The following is a 22,023-nucleotide window of genomic DNA, read 5'->3' as shown; positions in this document are numbered from 1 at the left end:
CCCAGAGCAAAATTTAGATGAAATTCTAAAGGAGTATTTGAATTTGCCTCGTGACTATATCGCATGCGTAGGTAGATAAATTCGTTTATTGGAAAGAATAGTTACTCGTAAATTAGAGGATCTTAGATTTTTTTACTTTTTCCAAGTATACTAATCTTTTTACTATTTTTCTGTTATATTAATTACTAACTGATCAGTGGAATTACTATTCATTAGTAAACTATTAACAAACAAGCACCCTGATTGGCTCAGCTAAACAAGTCACGTGATTTCAATAAAATACTCTTGTAGAAAGTAAAATTTAACAAAAAATTAGTAAAAATTTACTAGAAAAATTAGTATATTTACTAATTTACCTACCATTTTCATGAAACAATTTTTTTATACCAATATGTCGTGCAAAAACTTATGGGCAATGCAGTGAGATGGAAAAATGTCGTCTTTTTTAAATTGCTCACGTACCCCAGTCTTTTCTATCCGCATACAGTTATGTTGGAACCAAGTTACTCTTTTTTACTGAACAAAAAAATCAAATTTCTGTATAGTTAAGTTGCCGTCGTTAAACGCGAAAAACTGGAAAAGTATAAAACGTTTAAATCGTACTCATATATGGCAAAGCACTAAACGTGCGGTTTGAACAAACTTTGCCTGAAGAAACGAAGCCTGCTCATTGACAAAGTAGATAAGTTCACAAATAAATCAGGACATTCATATTTGCTGCTGTAGAGCAAAACTGACTTATGTCCCCTTTTTTAAGATTTTCAATTTTTTGAGGTTTTAAACTATGCTCTTACGGTTGCACATACCCCCAAATTAGTATAGTTTGGAAGATAGCCTTAAATCAGTTCCCTATGCTGGAGTAAAAGACTGACTTATGTTACGTTTTTGAATATTACATCAAGCTTTCATGCGAAAATATCAAGAGTCCGAGTATCTTCAAAAAAAAGTTCCACAAAAATTAACTTCCATTTATATTATTTAAATTAAAAAAAGACTCGCAAACAAGCTGAACTTTGATGAGTTGTCCAACAAACCAAATTACGAAATATGCAAATCTAATCTCTGGTGACCACTTTTTGGATTTTACCCGATACATATTCGTTTATGCCATTTTTTCCGTGTGGGATAGAATCACATGTACTTAAATTAATCTCTGAATCTCAGAGTTTTCTAACGGAGTTCCGCTGTACAGAAACGAATGTATAGGTATGTATGTCTCTTTTGTAACCTGGCACTTTTTCTCATTGACTTTCGTAAATTAACAGCGTATATTTACATGACGACCCTTCGTTGCCGTTACGTCAAGCGAAAATTCTCAGCTATCAAACTTCGAACGACAGAAAAGAAGTTGATTAATCAAGGACTCGGCAAACATGACATGGATATCATCCGAGTCGCCTAAATGGGGCAAATTGGTTGGGATGGGATGAGTCGGGTATTACTGAGATTCGATGAATCCGAGTAAAAAGTCGACGTCATAAAAAAGGCAGAAAAACACGTATGTAACTGAGTTACAACAACTAAATCTCCCTAAGTCTCTAAAAATGTGTGGAAGGGAATTTGGAAGACCAATGTTTGTCAGATTTTAAATTATTTTGTAGTTTTGTTCTAACCGTTTTTATATTTTCTCCATACCCGCAAATTTTGCACAAGCTAATTGACTGTTTTGACAATGTAGACTTATAGTAGTCAATAATTGTGATATTTTTAAAAACAAAATTTTTTCATCGCATTGTCCCGGGGCAAATTTAATCTCCATAAATAGATTTAAATTAGCGTTCAAGCTTTTCCTAATGTCAGTGAGACGAGAGCAGCTTCGTCAAACTCAGCCAAAATGGATAAATATTTCTACATTGCAATCTTATTCTCGTTTGCTGTTGCTATCAATGGACAATTATTAATGGGCTCGGGTTAGTGCTGTTATTAAGAAACTACTTCTTTAGTTAGCATTCCCATTCTATTAGTAAGTGATTTTACCGGTGTAACAATATTATACAGGGATTACGGTTTGTGAAAAAAGTTTATGATAAAAGTTTTCTGTAGAATTCCCGTTGGATGGACGCTTTTTTCAACCCAGTCCATTTCAAAAGAAACTTGGTAAGCTATTGAAACCGAAGCACAGTTTTAGTATAGGTTGGACTGAGAAATTTGTATCAAAATATTAAGTGCGCTAAATTCAATACAATCTTATAGTAAGGTTTTGCGCTAACAACAAACGATGGCTGAAAGTATACAAAGAGCATAGATGAACCAAAACATGTTATTTTCTGAGCCCCAAAAGAAGGCCACAATTAGATCGTGAAAAATTTCAGTTGGTTCACTTTTTTATGCTCAAAATACGTATAAGCTATAGCTTGACTATTACGTGTTCATTTATTTCTCGCATTGTATTTTAACGCCGTTTTGCTTCGGTAATAAACGCAGTGTGAGGCTTTCTGACAGCGAGCCAATGTGATTCTTTGGGGTATCGTGCATTGGGCAGTCAGATTTTGCTAATTCTCGCTGATATGGAAGAATAAAGCCAACGTACACTGATTTATCTTCTCATATATATATATACACACACGAATTGCGAAACCTAAATTTTAAATCGAACTTGCTTTCCGCACGAACATAGCAACACGAAGCAAAGCAGCCGTTCGAAAATTATATTTTAAGTTCAATTAGCCCGGCAAGTCCAGTAATTCCCTCCCATCTGATCACGTCAGAAGCAATGTATTCACTGGTCATCCTTGTACAGGCTAATTATCTTTGTCTAATAGGGCAGAATAAAACGACCGTTTTTTTAGGAGATGATTGCAGTGGGGATAATGAATGTACAGAAACGAATGAAATTTGCTATGAACCGGATGATAACCAATGCTTTTGTCCAACTGGATTTACAGGAGACGACTGCAAAGACCGTAAGTGGAATATGATAATGTAATATTAGTTACTCTATGCATAGCCATGGGTTATATAACATAAAAATCTTCACGGTTATATTGAAATAAGTATTAATTAATGATTGTATTAATTTTTCTATTTAGAGTTAAGCTTCGCATTCAATAGCAATTCGGTGATACAGATCACATAGAGAAATATTTTAGTAAAATTGCAATTCTATTTTTAATACTAGTACGAGCTCGAAAAAAATTTTCGTATTGAAGAAAATCTGAATTCTTATTCCATTTATAACTTTCAGCTAACACTGACTTAATCAACGATGAATGCGAACTACCAACGCCATTACCCTCAACTTGTGTTAATCCGACTGACAACTGCTCCCCGGGTTGTCCCGCTGGGGCTATATGCTGTTCATCAGGATGTAATTTAGATTGTGTAGATCCTCCAGGTAAGAATTGCTTTTGTGAATCCATTTTCGGCGCTCGTTATGAGAGCCGACTATTCCAGCAGATAATGCATGGGATTTCTGTCGCTTTAAATATTCAATTCATGCTGATACAAGCATTTAAAATGTCCGCGGTTAACCTGCGATCCACTGATAAATTTATTCATGATTATATGTTGTGTATATTTTATTGGGTGTGTCACATATTCGTACTTAAGAAGGCATTAGATAAATGTATAATCTGATAGATGATTACTTGAAACTCATTATTCTGAAAATGCTTTTTACGGTAAAAATAATCTTAAATTCACGGATGTTTGATCTGATGATTTTGGTATGACAGTAATTTAGTGGCTCATTCAAACTTTATTAGACACGAAATGGATCTATGAATAGTTTTGGTGTTATGTTGTCGTTAGAATTTTCTTTCTATTCATATGAAATAAATCACTTTTCTCTTTAATGACCAAACCAATTACAATTTTTACAATTTTCCAAGCTTTACAATTTTCAATGGTTGAAATTTTATTTTTTTCTGAAAGGCTATTACTTTTATTTATTTCAAAAAATTGTGTGGGCCTTATGGTATTCGCTTTGCGTGTTCGACGATGTCATCAAAATGTGACGTTTGTGTTAGTCGGGAAGTTTACGGAACGATTTGGCCCCGCTTTCGCGTTGGTCGTGAAGACTGTCGTACCGGTAAATGGAGTTGTGACAGATTGCATACCCGTACTACTTGGTGTCCATATATTTGAGCATCGCTTTATTGTATTAAAAACAAATAAAATTTGATATGTTTAGAAAAAAATTGGATCTTTTGTACGAAGCCCCAACCAACGCACAAAATAACAAAATTATTAATTATCGGCTGTACTGAAAGAAGTGTTACAGCCTTACAACGCGAAGTCAAAATTGATAGCTCAAACTTATGACGCGCGGCAGTCATGAGTGGGTCGAAACATGGTGTTCAAGTTTATATAAAAGAAGATTTTCCTCTTGCGCATTTTTTACATTGTAATGCACACCAATTTAACCTCGTTATTAAAAATATGTGTCTTGATACCCCTCTCGTCCGTATATTTTTTGCAAATGTTTCGGGGTTTTCTTCATTTTTTTCCGTTTCGCCGAAGCGCTCTGACCTCCTTCGCCAGATATGTAGCCGCCGTCTCCCAGCTTGTGCTACAATACGTTGGAACTTCCAATCACGCGTGGTGCAGGGCGTGTCCGAAATTAGGTCTGAGCTCATTGAGTGTTTCAATGGCATTCAGAGCTCTCCGGTTTGGAACAAACGCTCTGTGAGGGAGGCGACAGGTCTAAAGCGTCTGCTAGAAGATGGTGAGTTTTCATTTTTTCTCCACAATATTCTATCCCGTGAATGTATTATACGGCGCATTGCAGTCAAGGCTAATGGATGGAGCGTCTGTGCAGTCGTGTATTTCAGACTTCTGCGATGCTGTATCTCGTATCCGGGAAACAATAAAATACGACGACACATAGAGTGCTTCTTTACGCCGCGGGCAAACAACGCAGCGTTTGGTTTTGTCTGCAAAGGAATGCTGTGACATTCTGGTGAATTAAATAGGCGATCGTCTGCGCACTGAACACCTTGCCGCGTTCTCTTTGATGAACCCCAAAAAATTTTCAAAATTTGCACGTCAATTTCCCTTCCATTTGTTGGCTACTGTCTCCAAATTTTACCCCATGATAAACGTGGGTAAATTGGAAAATGAATTGCGATGTATATACACCAATCAAACTTTTTTGAACATCACATCAACTTGCGCGCTCTATGGGTTCCTCATAGATAACACTCTAGTAACTACCTTTGCGGCGTCTGCAAAATTTCTGGACATCATTTTGACGACGCCTATTTCTTCCGCCGACGCAGAGCGAACATTCAGCACGCTGAAGCGTATTAAAACGTATCTCAGAAACACAATGAAGCAAGATAGATTAAATTCCTTGGCTGTTTTATCCATTCACAGAGACGTTATTTCTGGGATGCATGACTTTAATCAGCGTGTTATTGAGCATTTTGCTTCCAAGAAACCGCGGCGTGTTGCATATATGTTCAAGCAGTAGAAGTGAGCGACGCATGCCCTTATCTTTGCATTACCTTTCCTTTCTTCATAGTAACGTTTTAAACCTTATTTTAGGTTTTGTCTGCTTTCCCGAAGTTTCTGTTAATATCTCATTGTATTTATCTGGGTAAATATTGCCTTTCCTTTTGAAAGAGGTTTTGGTTTCGAATCAGTAGATTGGAGACATCGCGAAAACAGTGTGGTGAGGTATTAATTATAAACGCCTCGAGCAAATGTAACAAGTTCTATGTACCACACGGTACTATGGAATATATAATTGTAGAACATTCACTACCTCATTCAACTGAGAATGAACTTTTAACTCGTCTGCAACACAACAATGATTTTTTACAGTGGAATAAAGACTGGCTAAGTCTAGTAAAGCTATCGATGTTTGCAATTTTAATTCTTTAAGTTTAAACATTGTGAAATTCTTCTAAATATTCAAAACAAAATTTGGTGTATGAACCGAGAGCTTTAATTCAAAAAAAGTTGAAAATAAACGTTTTAAGAAAAGCGTTGTTTATTTTTAAGTTCTGAACATCTGAAGATTTATTAAAATACTCTGGTGAATATCGCTTCAAGCAGCAGTTTATCTTTGCAATTATTATAATTCATATTTTTCATTTAAACATTCGCCCTCATATCTTGAAAACCGCTGCGCGGCCAAAATCTTCAAAAGGAAGGTTGTAAAGTCGGAATTTTCTCTAAAACGGGTTCTGAAACAGTCGCTGCGATCACGCTACTCGTCAACTTTCTGTTGCGCAAGATATTGAATACATACTAGCATAAAAATATCGTGCTATGTCGTTTAATAGTGTTAACGTAACCTGCGGTTTTTTCGAAGACAATATAGAATACTACTACTATAAAGTAGTAGCGATAAAGTACCCGTTATGGCTGTTAGAGATATCTTAAGATCTGTGCTAGAAACCCAAAGCATGCAATTTATTTTAGTACAATAAAAAATTTGATTGAACACACTTGATCGAACACTGAATAGCCGGAAGAAAAGTGGAATGCGTCCTCGACAGTAAGAATAGATAATAAGGTCCATCACGAGCACAAAAGAAAATTTGAGTAGCGAATTCACTCATTTTATTATCGTCTGGTCACTGATGATTTCGCACGTAAAGTTTCAAAATTGTCAATTCTAATGTCACATTTATAAAGTTCGATTCGGAAGTGCAGAATATAATTTTAGCTTTCATATATATTTTCCATTAAAAATCAACCAATATTCAAAAACAAAAATTAAAGTTTTGTACAATATTCAATGCTGGGGGAAATGCCTGTATAAAGTTTGAAGCGAATTTCAAAATTCAGGAATGTTATTACGGGGTAGCGTAGTTTAATTCAGAGTGTACTTAATTTAGCAGAGTTGTAATTTAATTAGGAACTGTTTTTACAATTAGGAACTGTTTTTACACCAACTCACCCAATTGTTTCAGGGCGCGCTCGCCTTCATATTGTTTTGCAAAAATATAAAAATCTACAAAATTACAATAATTGTCCACACAGTTGGGCTGGGAAAATTTAACTATTTGATTCATCAGTGATTTTATAGTGCTATATACTCTATCCCAGTATTTTTGTTCGTCATCATCCAATTTATTCCTGTGATGTTGTCGGTTTTTTTTTGGTGTAATAATATTTAAGCTCAATCCTTCTATTGATGTTGTGACCTTTCACTTCGTTTTATTGATATTCAGAAAATACCTGCACAACAACCGCGAATTGCCCGGAAAATAAAATGTGCGCTCAAGTCGATTCATCGCCGCTCAATATTTGTATATGCCCATATGGATATGAAGGAGATGATTGTATATATGATCAGGCAGTTCCCCGCATTTTATGTCCGCATATTGCTGCGGTATTTTAGACTGTAGTACTGCTTTTGTTGGCGCTGACTCCGACCCGCTCCAGAAGTATGTGTACCAAGATGTCGGTGTACCAAGATGTCTAACCGGCACATCAGGGATGCACAAACTTTTTGCTATTGGCGCCCACATTGCATTTATTTGTATTCAATACGGCCTTCAGGGGGTTAATGAGTCGAAAACTTATTGACTTTTATGACGTCATAACCGCGTATTTGACCCATGCGAGGTGCAGTCTGCCCAATTATGAAGTATGTAGGACTACTTGGAAGTATAATATTTGCATTTTAAACGGATTAACGCCCCCATTTCCGTGTCCCCAAAAGTATAACCAAATGTCAAATATTTTAATGAATTTATTCTATAAAAGTTCGCAAAACATTGTAGCAATTTAATGACCCCCTTGGTCTTGCATGTGGGAAGATGAACTTGCAAAGTCAGGTAACTGGCTGGATACCATCAGCCTTAGTTCAGACTTCAGATTGACGTCTAACAATCTGATTCGGTACTCATTCTTCAGGTACTTCATGCCACTGAAGAATCTGATTGAATGTAATTGGGTGAATTATCACCAACAAATTTGTCACGGTATAGGTCCTTCAAAATCTCTTGATTGTCGCCCAATAATACAGCATTTGTAAACGGTTTCAAATCGTCAGCTGTTGAAACTGCACCGCCTAAGAAGCTGTTGCTGCCATCCGCGCAAGGTACAGGGTTCTCCGCAACCGGAACACGTATGTGTCCATCTGTTGAACTACTCCCGTCATTCATTATAACAATTGGGCTGTTTCCTAGATGTGCTTGGTTACCGAACAAATCTGAATTCATAGCATTTTTTCGAGATGGACCGAAGTTATCATATCCTTTGCATACGCCAGCATAGCCGCCAAATCCTATATTTTACAATTATTTTTTTTTTGTTTATAGGATTTTGTATGTGGAAGGCCGCATTATTTTTTTTACGACGGCCGCATGCGGCCGTAGGTTGTGCACCGTTGCGGGTACATATATACTATGTTCAGGTTGTGCGCCATATTGGTGCACATACTTCTGGAGCCCCCTTTTGTTTGGACAAGAGTTGCCACAATCTGGAGTTACATTCAACACATTTAAAATATTATAACATGACATCTCAAATGTCCATATCGGTTATAGATTGAATATTTTGCGCAACAGGAAAGTCATTTTCTGCAAAAAATTTGTCTCATTTAGCTAGTGGCCTAATTGCGGCAAGCGTTTCAGAGACCCATGCCGAAAAATTCCGTTTCCATTTTACCCCCATTAATCACGAAATCAAAAGGACACAAATATATTTATTAATTCCATTCTGTGAGTTTTTTTTTATACTTGCGTGTTATTTGCACTCCTGCAGTGGAGCGTAGAGTAATCCTATTCCCAGCCTGGGGTGACAATCGGACAAGCTATCGTGGGTAGCCATATGAATAGGTCTTCTCGGGGTAAATTCCCTCGAAAGTTAATACAAACAGATTTCAAGTGTTATAAAGAGCTAAGATAAAAACAGCATTTGAAATAAAAAAAATTTATTACCATGGTTGCAAAAATATACGCGTACATGATAGTGACAACTCGTTCAAGACTTTGTTCAAAGTTATTACATAATTTCATAAGTACGAAACGCTTATTGAAGGCAAAAAAAGGTTTTGCAACAATCAAAAACACAGTTCAAATATCTGCAATGCCACATTTATTTTTTGCAATGGATAAATATTTGGCTCAGTTTCGTAACAACTAACGATGTCTGAAATTTGGTTTTATCTGAATCAATTGTAAACACCCCAGGCATTACAATAAATATCCGGTGAATCGGTGATAAGAATTGCCCTCGCTAATCTGATAAAAGTGAAATCTTTGACACGAAAAGTTATAATGGATTTAATTAAACACGACCGAAGCTTTGCACTATTTTCGTAAATAAATAACAACGGGACGTGGAGTGTGTCGGGAACGTGTACCGAATAGTTTATTTGTTCAAGCTACTTATTGCTCAGGAATGTCAACTCTAAACATTGTGACATTCTTCTAAATATTTAAAACCAGAACAAAATTCGGTAAATGATTCGTCATTGTAACCCGAGTGCTTTAATTCAAACGGACAAAACTTTAAAAATAAACGTTTTGAGAAAATGAGAAGAACATATTATTTTGACTTTTAAACATCTGAAGTTTTATTGAAATATTTTGATGAATATGGATTCAAACTTTGATCAGAAACCAAGCTCAAACAACAGTTCTTTCTTTGTTATATCTAAAATAAATATTTTCAAAAGGGAGTTTGTAACAGTTTCTGTGCAGCGGCTTCTGAAACAGACAAACAGTCGACGACAAAAATAAAATATTACAGCAGTTCGTGAACATAATCATGAGCGATAAAACCCGTCATGGATGTTAGAGAAATCCCAAGATCTGCGCTGAAATCCCATAGATTACAATATACTTTATTACAATAACAAATTCATTTGAACACACTTTATCGCACACTGATTAAACGAGTGCGTCCCCGATAGTGAGTAAAAATGGATAATAAGGTCCATCACGAACACAAAAGAATATTGAGTGGCGGATTCACTCATTTTATTATCGTCTGGTCACTGATGATCGCATGATTTCGCACTGGGCGTACAGTTTTAAAATTGTCAATTCTAATGTCACATGGAAATGTAGACTTTAATTTTAGCTTTCATATATATTTTCCATTAAAAATCAATCAATATTCAAGTAGAAAATTCAAAGTTTTGTAAAATATTCAATGCTGGGGTAGGTAAATGTCTGTAAAAAGTTTGAAGCGAATTTTAAAATTCAGGAATGGTATTACGGGTTAGCGTAGTTTTATTTCAAGCGTAGTTAATTTAGCGTGGTTTTAATTTAATTTAGAACTGGTAAAATTGGTGTAATAATTATAAATACCTCGAGGAAATGTGACAAGTTCTCAGTGCCAAACGATACTATTGCGTAAACTGTGAAGAAATTCTTACATCAACTCACCCAATTGTCCCAGCGCGCGCACGCCTTCATATTGTTTTGCAAAAATATAAATAGCTGCAAAATCACAATAATTGTTCACACAGTTTGGCCTGGTAAAATTTCACGATTTGATTCATCAGTGATTTTATGATGCTAAATTGCAGTATTTTTGTTTGTCATCATACCATGAATTTTTGTGCAGTGATGGGGTATTTGGTTGTATTAACATTTAGGATCAATAATAAATAGGCCACCAATTATGTCGTTTTATTGATGTTGTAACTACGGGTGGGCAAAATCGAATACTTTTTCGAATCGAATAATTCGAATATTTTTCCAAATATCGAATAGCGAATATTTTTTTTATACACAACAGGAGTCCATAACGTCGAAAATTTTAGAAACATTGACAAGTCGGGAATAAAGCGTTTTTTACTGGTTAATTTTATCATAATCGCTGATTGTTTTTGTCGTCGCGATTGTTTCGGCGGCGATATCCAAAAGTTGGTTTTAAAGTTCCGCCCTTTCTCTTATTTATTTGTTCAAGTATTAATTTTTGCGTGTCGGCGGATATCGATGTTTTATATTTCTAGTCTACCTGTGCGTTCACATCGGCAACAGCTGTTAAAGACATTGAGAACTGATTTCAAAACCAAAATTAATTTTATTCTATTTTAATCTTTTGCGTTGGCTTGGCTCTTACTTATCACAGCTTGTAAATTAACCGTCCCGGCTAAAGGCGAACGGTGATATTATTATTGCACCGGTATGCTGATATTTATTAAAGCGATAACTGATTTCTTTTGTATTCTATGGTGTTTGTGTTCTATTTCGCACTAAATAAATAAACCTCGCAGATATGCGATTGCGTGAATCCTGAAAGTTGATTTAAAATAGTGATTAAATAAATTGGCAATAAATAACAATTATAACTAAATAACAATTAGAACTAATTCCCTCAAGTTTTAACATTTTTTTCATGCAACAAAACATATAGCTAAAATCGTTACCGAGTAATTCACAATTTTATTTACGGAATTTGCAAATTCAACACTGCCATTATCGCTTTTGATGATGTCACGCCTTAATTACTGCTAAAATGCTTTAAAATTCAACACTTGTAATCATTTTCGATGATAATAGGCTTAACAATTCGAGTGTGCGTCGTTACAACGGAATTCACGATTGATTTTACGTTCTATTCTACTCTTGTTCACAATTTTAACACTCTGACATACATGGTCGAGTAAAATGTTCACATATTCAAAACATTACTTGGCCAAGGATGAAAGGGATCACTAAAGCTAATAGAAGAAATTGGAGGGACTAACTATGGCTGTCATTTCTTATTCCGTTACAACCCAATAATGGTTTTCCATAAAGTAACTCATGCCAGCTTTTGTAAAAACTTTGACTGGTCATTTTTAAATCCATGCTATTTATAAAACTCGAATTTTCTGAGGATCTGAAATCGCCCTTTTCGCAATGTATGGTCTTGCTCAAACGTCATTTTGACTTTTACTTTTAATCAATTTTATGTTCGGATGATCAAGAAATGGCAAATAACATGTCGCTAAGCATACGAAGTTTAGAATCTGGGGAATTTATTTTAAATACCTAATCTGGTATAACGTTTCTATATTTACGGAACGATCGGCACGCATTTTGTAAAAATAGAGAATTCAAACGATACGTTATGCGCAAAAAGAAAGCAAATAACACAATAACGCAAATATAACGACTTCTCAAATTTGTCGCCTTTGTCTGTTAGCGGTCCCTTTGGGTGAATTCTCGCGCGATTCAATATTGATTTAGAGAGACTCGCGAGTTACATGTCCAAGAAATGCGGCGCAGGTCACGTGGTACCGGATATTCGAATAGTAGAATGCCATTCGAATATTTTAGTATTCGATTGGCTATTCGAATCTTTTGCCCATCTCTAGTTGTGACCTTTCACTTCATTCTATTGATATTTAGAGGAAACCTGCACAACAACCGCAAATTGCCCGGCAAATCATATGTGCGCTCAACCCCCATCAGGGCCCAATGTTTGTATTTGCCCAGTTGGATATGATGGAGATGATTGTATGGAACGTGAGTATTCGATGTTTTGTTTGCATTTCTCGGAATTTCGACCTGACCTAGTCTAGTGATGTGAGAATAAGTGAGACACAATTATATTGTTCAACAGGACAAGGTGGCTTCGACGACAGATGCCCTCCTCCCGATGATCTGATTGATGTTTGTGTGGTTTCCCAAATAGACATCCAATGTGATGAAAATACCCCATGTCCGGATGGAGAAATATGTTGCATAGGAGCAAATGGATGTTCAACCCGGTGTATTCCAATAGGTCAGTGCCATAGATACTGATGCTTTTGTCGGTCACTACTATACAGAAGTATTTTTTCTTGTTTTATGATTTTAAAACCAAAGGAAATTTATTTCATGTAGTAAATAACCTTAGCGGTTACTTAAACCAATTTGGATAAAGTCCCAATAGTACCTTAAATAACTTCTTCGGTATAAGGCATATCGGTATAGCCTACCCTATTTAAAAAGTTTGATTTTTATTACACGCAATTTGCCGGGTTAGAATATATATTTCTTCATCTTCTTTCATCAAGTTCAGATTGAAACCATAGCCATAGAATAAAAGTCGCATTGATTATTCAAGGCCATTGCACAGACCATGAAAACATGTCGCAATCTGAAACAGCTCAGATGCATTGGTAAAACGATAAAAACAGCATTTGAAAGTAAAAAAATAGTTCATTACTAAGGCTTAGATAGTATGATCGTACATGATAGTGAGTGACTGCTAGTTCAGGGTTTCCTTATAAAATAAACAAAATTTGATGCAATGATTCGCCAGCGTAAGCGCGATTTAATTTTATAAAACTCTATTTTCGCACAACGCACACACTTACATACTCATACTGCTGCATTATTCGTTACACGAGACTGGTGTTCGATAAACCGTTGGAATTATTCATTGGTTGAATAAATTCTTTGCGCAGTTTTCTTACATTTTTATATGGGCACTATGACGTCATGCTGTTCATAAGTGTAATACTTTTTGGTATTTGGTTGTCTTAAGATTTAAATGATCAATTAGAATTACTAATTCTGCACAGTACTCTAATATACCGGTATGTGTGAAACCGAGTGAGAGCTGCATATAAGCAGACTTTCTCGCGCATTTTTGATATAACTTTTCGTAGTGTAAGATTAGGTTTAAGATAATTTCCCCATTTCATCTTGATACTAAAAAGTTAGCTCTAAATGTGATAAATATTGTTACTATGCAGGTTGTAAAGACCCCGTTGATCGTAAAACATGCACCGATCAGAACAAAATCTGCATGGACGATGATTCTGCTACAGGTTTCATCTGTCGATGTCCTTTCGGATACAGTGGAGCCATGTGCGCCACACGTAAGTTTTCATGCTTATTTGAACAAAAAATCAGTTTTTCATAATATCTTTTTTTAAATCAGACCGACCACAGCTGCGTAATTAATGTATCGTAATTCGTAACCCAAAATTATATTTTAGTAAGGAAACAAAATTTACAGCAGAATGGTTATGAATAGATAACAACATTTTCTTGTAAAACCGATTGATTCTCCATGGAAAACAACAGTAATTTCGATTATCTGAATTGAGAAAACATTTCAATTGAAAAGTATATTTTCGTTTGAAATTATAAATGATAAAAATAAGCAGCAAATGCCTTTTTTGAAAAAAGGTCGGCCCGTTTCAATATTATTTGGTATCTCTCCGTATTCCGCTCAACAGGAGGTAGAAATGCTGCTCATTCATTAGTGAACTAGGCGTCAAAAATACTAAGAATTATTTATTAACCATCCAGCATTTGCCGGTTTTGATGCGGAATGTCCATTTCCCGAAGTTCCTGGAGATACTTGTGATGAGTTTGAAACCACCCCGACCTGTACGAAAGCTGACGATTGTGAAGACGATGAAGTATGCTGTTCAACAGGTTGTGGAACGGCTTGTGTGGATCTTTCAGGTAAGCAATTCAAGGCATGACCGACTTCAGTTCATTTAGCGATATTTCTCCACTCGAGTTAGTTGGATGAAAAATTACTCAACATCACTTTAAAAAAAAAGACAAAACAAGGCCCATGAAGGTCAAGGCAATGTTGTTCTCTCTTTTCCGTGCGTTGGCGCTATGTGATTATACGTAGAGTTGGCAATCTGAGAAATTGGGAATTTGAGTAGATTATGCAAAACTGAGCTATCTATGTTCAAAAGACGGTTGATACTTGACTTGATTTTTCGGAACAAAATCAATAAACTTGAAAACCTGTTTTTGTTTCAGATCCAAAACCACCAGGAAGGAAGACAAACCTTGCATTAATTGCACTGCTCTTGTCCACACGCCGACAACGACCTCCTGTAATTCCTGTAGCACCACCAGTTCCAATTTATCCAGTGGCCCCAATTTATCCAGTAGCCCCAATTTATCCAGTATCGCCAATATTACCAGTGACACCAGTTCGTTGCCCACCAAACCAATGTGTTTGTTCTAAGAACCTCGGTGCAATTTGTCAACCAAATATAGGAGGTTGCGGCGCCATCTTCATTGATCAGCACACTAAAAATATCATTACGCAATATTGTAAGTATACAAGTATACTTGATTCTAGGAATATACTGTTGGTAGAAAATTTACGATCTTAATCGGCGATTGGTCATTGAAAAAAAAAGTAGTAGGCCTACACCAATCATAGCTTGAAACATACGCTTTTTCTGGTACCAAATAGTTAGTAGCGCAGTATTCACTGCCAGATTAGTTTCCATTTCCATTGCGTAGCCTGAGACCCCGGAAACTGAAATTGAGTCGCAAATACAAGATGAGGCAACATTTTTAATTACTAGCTTCAACTTGTAAACAATCCGAAACAATCATGCACTTATCACATTCTTTGTGTTACAGGCAAATGCGACCCAGGTTATCAGATATACAGCTCTTGCTCTAAAGATAAATGTGTCGACACGTATGGAAGAAAATTAGTGTGCCCGGGTCATCCGAATGCTAGATGTCGCGTGACTCAGTGTGGAAGATGCCAGGCATATTGGATTGATATGTATACGGGAAAACAAGTTACATGCCAAAGTATATAACCAGTAAACCCAAGTACTAACAATTAAAGAAGATTTTATAGATTAAATAGAAAGTACTCCCGAAGTATGCGAACCAAGATGGCGAACCGAACTCGTATGTGTGCCAAGTTGAGGTTAGGCCATAATTTTATCCCAATTTTAGTTCTATTACCAGTTCAGGGAATAGTCAAGTGACTCTCGTAGTATTTGTACTTGCAATTATGACCTAACTCTAACCTGGTACACGTACTTCGTTCCGATGTCCGTCATTTTGATTCCCCTATGTCGGGAGTACCAAATAGAGAGCCATGAGGCTGGAAATTATTTCATCAGACTGAATTTTATGAACGATTAATTTCGACTCCAACGCTCATCCTTAGGGAACAAAATTTGAACAGTTCTCAATGAACAAGCATCCTTAGAATGATAATTTCTGAATATTAATTGACATGCGAGTAACCGCACAGAAACACAGAGCCATATCCTGGCTCCATTTAATTTCTGAAGTTGAGCAATTGAGAAGTAACATTGGGAATGCTTGTTAATTAAATGATAATTCTGGATCATTGTGCTTCATTGAATTCTGATATGAGGCCTGAGTGGTAGCAAATTAGGCCAAACGTTTATGATAAGATTATTCATGAAGACTTGTAAAGCTGTGATGTTAGTTATTGTAATTATTATAATATTTCCCAATTTATCATTTGATATATTTTAGGTGCAGCATGTGGTCCCGGAGAGATTCCGATTCTTAGATGTCCAGATGTATGTCAACATACTAAGTGCCCGAAGCATCCGTCTGCAACTTGCACAGTTCGAGCTTGTAATGGATGCACGGCAAGGTACACCTACTTGGGAAGAGATGTCACGGCAGATTGTTATCAAGTCGTGGGATAAGAATGGCTGGAAAACACCCACACTGGACTGGAAAACACTTTGAAACAAAAAAAACTATTTCGAGCTAATAACTCTGATTTATTTAAAAACACAACAAAACTCAAACCCAGCACCTGACAAATTTTCATATTTTCCTGGAAAATTCAGTTTAGATTTATAAAATGAAAAACAGAATATTAAACCAGGGGGTTGATGGTCGTCCCCACACCCTTTAAAATGTGGTACTCCCGAAGTATGTGAACCAACGTAGTATGTGTACCAGGTTAGAGTTGTGCCATAATTTTATTCCCATTTTTATTATTTCATTTCTATAACGCGTTCGGGGACTCCAGTAGTATTTGTACCTGAAATTACGGCTTAACCTGGTACCCATACTATGTTCCGATATCCGGCATCTTGTTTCACATATTTCGGGAGTAACCCTACTTTTCTGTATCATACAATAAAATCTTTCGCAGATTGAAACGGTTTTTAGACCCTCAAGGACCTTGTAAACACACGAGTCAAGAATCTCGAAACACACACGGACCCGCTAGCTTTCACGGTCAAACTTGGCCATTAGGAATTTCAGAACGCTAATTCGAAAATTACTGGCCCCTGTAAGCAGCTCCGGGCGAAATTAAGTCAAATCGCTCAGACGACTACACAATAAACCTGAACCTACCCCTTTTCTGGTCGTTTTCTTGAATCCATTCATGCATGGCATGGTTCATTCATACACAAAATTTTTTTTACCCATGATGTCCTAAAACTCCTCTTAAGTTTTTTTAGAATTTCATGCTTGTGTTTTATTCATCGAGATGGAGCTAAAGGGTAAATTGAGATCAATAAATTACGTGTGCGATCTGATGCCAAAATCTTTACAAATTTCCTGTGTCATGAATGTGTTTAAAGTAAATAGTTTGCATTGTAATGTATATTGATAAAAAATTTAGTATTCATATACCTTATGGATATGCTTGACTTATTTTCCTTCCAGAAGAGTTGCATTTTCGTTGTTTTTATGAACTTCAACTGTTCATGATTAATCATCGTATTCTCATTTACCGTTCTTTCATCGCAGGCAGAATATTTTAATAAATACATTGTTTGGTGAAGTATTGCTAATAGCCGTTGTGGTCTGGTTTCAACATTTAGGCAGCGATCTGCACCTAATGTCTGTTTCTGCTTGTCTATGGTATGATCTGAGCAAAAATTTAAATGTCTCACGTCGAATTGTGGTACTAAAAGACTTGTACATGAAAGAATTAAGTCTTCATAAGTGTGGTACTATACTTCAACCATTGCTATACTCTAATTAATAAAGGTATCTCGGTACTCCCGAAGTATGTGAACCAAGATGGCGGACACCGAAACGTAATAGGTGTACCAGATTAGGGTTAGACCATAATTTTATTCCAATCCTCCCTATTTTAGTACTATTAGGAGTTCGGGGATTAGCCAAGAGACTTTCGTAGTATCTGTAACTAAAATTATGGCCTAACCCTAACTGGGTACGCATACTACGTTCCGGTGTCCCCATCATGGTTCACATACTTGGAGAGTACCGGCGTCTCTGCTTGTATGGTGCCTAAGTCGAGTGAGACCATAGAACACCCATGTGAAAAATAAGCATTTGTACCTTACCCACCTTCATGTATCGAATGAGTCTATATAAGTCGAGTACTATATAGCCATTGCTATATTAAAAAGTGTTCCCGATTGTCTGGGCCTTGATCTGGGAGAAAAGCTAAAACGCTTCGAAGAAAAGTGTGGTACTGAAATTTTTTTTTTTTTATGCGTGGTACTCCATCGTTATGATTGGGTAAATAATTTCTTTTTTGCTTGTCTAGGGCCTCATTCTTAGCGAAAACGTATAACGCTTTATGTGAGAAGTTTGGTACCGTCAGTTGCCAAACGCTGGATTTAAAATATGAGGTTTCTAGAACATATTGCTCCATTGACGGTAACATATTCGTTTTTGCTTATAATCGTTGCTATGAGCGAAAAGGATTAGTTAATTATGAGAAAGCAGACAAGCTTCAAAACCAATAAATATTCCTACATAAGTAAGCCCTGGTGACGATTTCGTCTATTGTACTTAATTTTTTTGGTAGCAATTTCAATTGATTTTGAGCTTTGCGTAATAATCCCGTGAAAAAGAGATGTGAATTGTTTTCGCTTTTCGTCGTCATCAATTATACTTTAGAAAGATTTTTACGTCCTTGTGCCTTTGCAGTGACGGATATTTTGGATGACGTTATCAGGTTGGGGTCATGAAAGTAATGTGCAAAAAATGCACGTCAGCTAGATGTGGCCGTGGGTGTGTTGCTCTGATACACTAGATTCTGACTAGAACAACAATCTTACATGTAAAACTTCTTTATATACATCTATCTCAGCGACATGTATGGGGTAGAATGGCAGCATTGTTACTATCTCTCTAGGCTCCTATCATTCAGGCAAATCACGCTTCATTAGTTTTTAAACACCAACGAGTAGGAAGGCAAACCCAAAAAAGTGCCGGTAGGAAAATACCAATGGGTACCTGTTTCAATTTGTTCTTGCAACTTGACCGGCATATCATTCCTTCAAGTAGTCGAGCTTCATTGGTAATCCATCCACATACTGACATAATGTTAAAATCCATAAAACACTCAAATACCATACACCTCTGAATTCATCCTGACCCGTCTCAGATTAAAAACTGCGAGCTGAAAATATTGTTGTTACTGTTGCCAGATATTTAACCGAGTAATCAATGATCAATAAGAGGCCAGGGGAGAATGATTGAAATATACTGTTATGCGCAAACAGCAATTTTTCAAATTTTCAGTACCTTAGCATGAAGGGGGATGCCAGAAGGCTGTACTTTTCGGTTTTTGAGTTTTCTTCGATTTCTACGGGACCCAATGTTTTTTTGAACGAGAACCGTTTCCATTCGACCGAATTTATTATTTTCTATCCTCATTCCCTTGTTTTTATTACTCATGATGACATGAACAAATATTGAATGTTTTTGATGATTGCAGTCAATATATTTTAGCCCAAAAGCCTAATCCAAAATTTTGGCTTTCTATCGATACCGTACTTGAAGGTTTGTCTGCTCCCTTGACTTTGCAATAAGTTTTTATTTGTTTGTGAGCTGTATTATCCGTATAACTGTTGTCGCTTTTGTCACACACAATCTCATTGCCAATGTCCGCAGAATAAGGAAGTATGCCCAGGATGCCTCTATTTTTTCTCTATTGTGTCTTACGGGCCCCACAAGCTGATGATGCCTACGCCATGAGCACTTCGGTGCTTAGGGGACTAGTGAAACGAGTTGTAGTGGTGGTCACGCTGTGCCACAGATGTTGATACTAAAAATTAACTTGTGGACGCGGTCTTTACTTAGTATGCTCTGACGGGACGGCACCTTTACGAGCGAATATTACAGTCTGTGTCCTCCAAATACCCATAAACAACAGTCTACTTGACTGGATACAATCAAATGTATTATAACTTGGAAAACGTGTAACAGACGAACAAGGATTGCAAAATCAGGTCGAACACAATAACACTCGCCAAACAGTTTGGGAGGTACAAAAAAACGGTAAATAATTATAGTGTCACTCGGGTATGAACAAATGCAGTACCAAATACATTTCTAAACAGTAAGAAAACATAATGGTTACACCTAAAGAAACACGAATCAATTACAAATACAAGTCCATGTTGGGAGAGCCAGAACTAACTAAGAACGACAGACGGGGCAATTAGCCTAACGCGCAGTGCGTCGAGAACACAAGTGAACAGCACGTGGTACTATCCCAAAGTCAGAAGGTGACTGCTCTCTCGCAACACCTAGTGGACATAAATCCACGGGTACGTGTTCCAATACATTTCTAATTGCCAAGTTGGACCATAAAGTTAGCGACCCGGAAAACCACCCAAGTACGAACGCATCATGCTATAGTACGTAAAATAATATTTTTTGCAAAAACAAATAATCAGCCAGAAACTCGTGAAGCCATGCTTTTCGCTGCAGTTATCCCCAAAACAACAATACCAAATAATCGATAGGCTAATTCACAGCGCCAACTAGTGGTAAGGGGTAGGATACCAGATTTCACTGAGCATCATTTTGCAATCGTAATACCATTTCAGATACTCAGTTTCTGTGCATTTTTCATTGAAGAAGTACGATATGACTCTTTATACATTCTATTTTCACATCAATAGATCGTGCAAAAACTTATGGGCAATGAAGTGAGATGAAAAAATGGCGTTTTTTTTTCAAACTGCTTACACACTCAATCCTTTCTGTCTGCATACAATTATGTTTTAAGCAATTTTTTTTTCTAAGCCGAAAATTAAATTTCTGAATTTGAATCTTACTCATATACGGCAAAGCACTAAATGTGAATGAAACTTTGTCTGAAGAAACGAAGCCTGCTAATTGACGATGTAGATGAGTTCAAAAATAAATTTGGACAAAAGGACATTCACATAAACTTGAAAAAGAATAAAAGTAGAGTACTTTGAAGTTTGGCGTGAAATTTCAGTTTGGTTAATTTTTTTGTTTAATTTAGCTTAGCGTAATTTGTGAAAGTTGCTAGGTGATATTTTAGTTCGGTTTTGACAACAAATGCGATACCGAAAATGTCCGGGCTAATATGTGCTCGCTTTTATAACATTAATATTTATATTTCCACTGTTTCTATGTTTGTGTCAAGGGCCTGTAATATTGATTTGAGAGTATCTCGTCGTTTTAGTGACTTTGATTGAACAAACTTGCAACTCTTCTATCAGTTCTTCATTTCTAGACGAGGGCTTAGAGCATTGCCTCGAGCAAATTTGCAAGTTGCAATTCTTCTATCACTCCTTTTCACTTGTAGTAGAGGGCTCAAGACCTTGTTTTGAGCAAACTTAAACTATTTTTTCCGTTTTTCCACTTTTAGTTGAGGGCTTGCGTCCCTGCTTTGGGTAATCCTGTATGAAGAAGTATATATGTTAAGCAATTATGATAAATATATTATTACGATATATAATAATTAGAGGTATAAGAAGCTTTGACTTGAGATACAAACTGTTTGACAGTTATCTTTGTAATTACGATAAGTATGTTCATGATTGTGGAAAAATAACTGGTTAATGATTCTCGTACTCTGTTGCGACCATCTCATCAAACAGAATTTAATATTGACATTTTTAATATTACATAGTAATTATGAAGAAATATATCAGCACAGCACATAACAAAAAGCAACTAGGCGCCCAGTTTCAAATCATACAGTGGAATTGGGGTCCTTATTAACGGCACATGGACTTTTGGCACGGGTATAAATTCTGACTGTTTGTCGTCAAGTCACGAGTATCATTTAGTCCGTCGACATCGATAAACTAAATTCCGAAATTCAAAATATACGATAGCAATTGTAAAATATTTTATATTATAAAATAGTAAAGTAAAAAAACATCCTCGACGGTTAAAGGTAGGCCTTCTTTTTGTCGGTGCTAATTGATATCCTTTCATTTTGGCTTTGACTTATTGCGTCGACGATTACGATTAGCCACGAAATAAAATATTTGTAAAATGCTTTTAATTTGAACGTAGGACGGCGGCGCTAGAATGTGTGGGTGATATTCGATATTCTTTTAAACACGAATAACGATATTCGAAGGTCGCGATATTCATATTAAGTTCAAATCGGACATCCGGGCTTATGAGTTTTCTAACTGAACACCGAGATTACTAGCGT

At 36.4% G+C, this 22,023-nt stretch overlaps 2 protein-coding genes across 2 annotated transcripts in view; both read left to right on the top strand.

Moving 5' to 3' along the window:
• Nucleotides 1–22,023, top strand: part of LOC120348112 (uncharacterized) — a 121,945-nt gene that overhangs the window by 84,166 nt on the left and 15,756 nt on the right. The window lies entirely within an intron of this gene.
• Nucleotides 1,813–17,407, top strand: LOC120348076 (uncharacterized). Its single transcript, XM_078117653.1, has 10 exons — nt 1,813–1,910; nt 2,790–2,903; nt 3,185–3,334; nt 12,252–12,368; nt 12,466–12,627; nt 13,586–13,711; nt 14,148–14,306; nt 14,619–14,918; nt 15,237–15,416; nt 16,122–17,407. The coding sequence occupies exons 1-10, from the start codon at nt 1,835–1,837 to the stop codon at nt 16,298–16,300; spliced, it is 1,563 nt and encodes a 520-aa protein (XP_077973779.1). The 5' UTR covers nt 1,813–1,834; the 3' UTR covers nt 16,301–17,407.

Source organism: Styela clava, chromosome 11 (assembly GCF_964204865.1).
Source record: "Styela clava chromosome 11, kaStyClav1.hap1.2, whole genome shotgun sequence".
Lineage (NCBI taxonomy): Eukaryota > Metazoa > Chordata > Ascidiacea > Stolidobranchia > Styelidae > Styela > Styela clava.
Note: the sequence above shows the minus strand (reverse complement) of the source record. Positions and strands in the feature narration are given on the sequence as shown.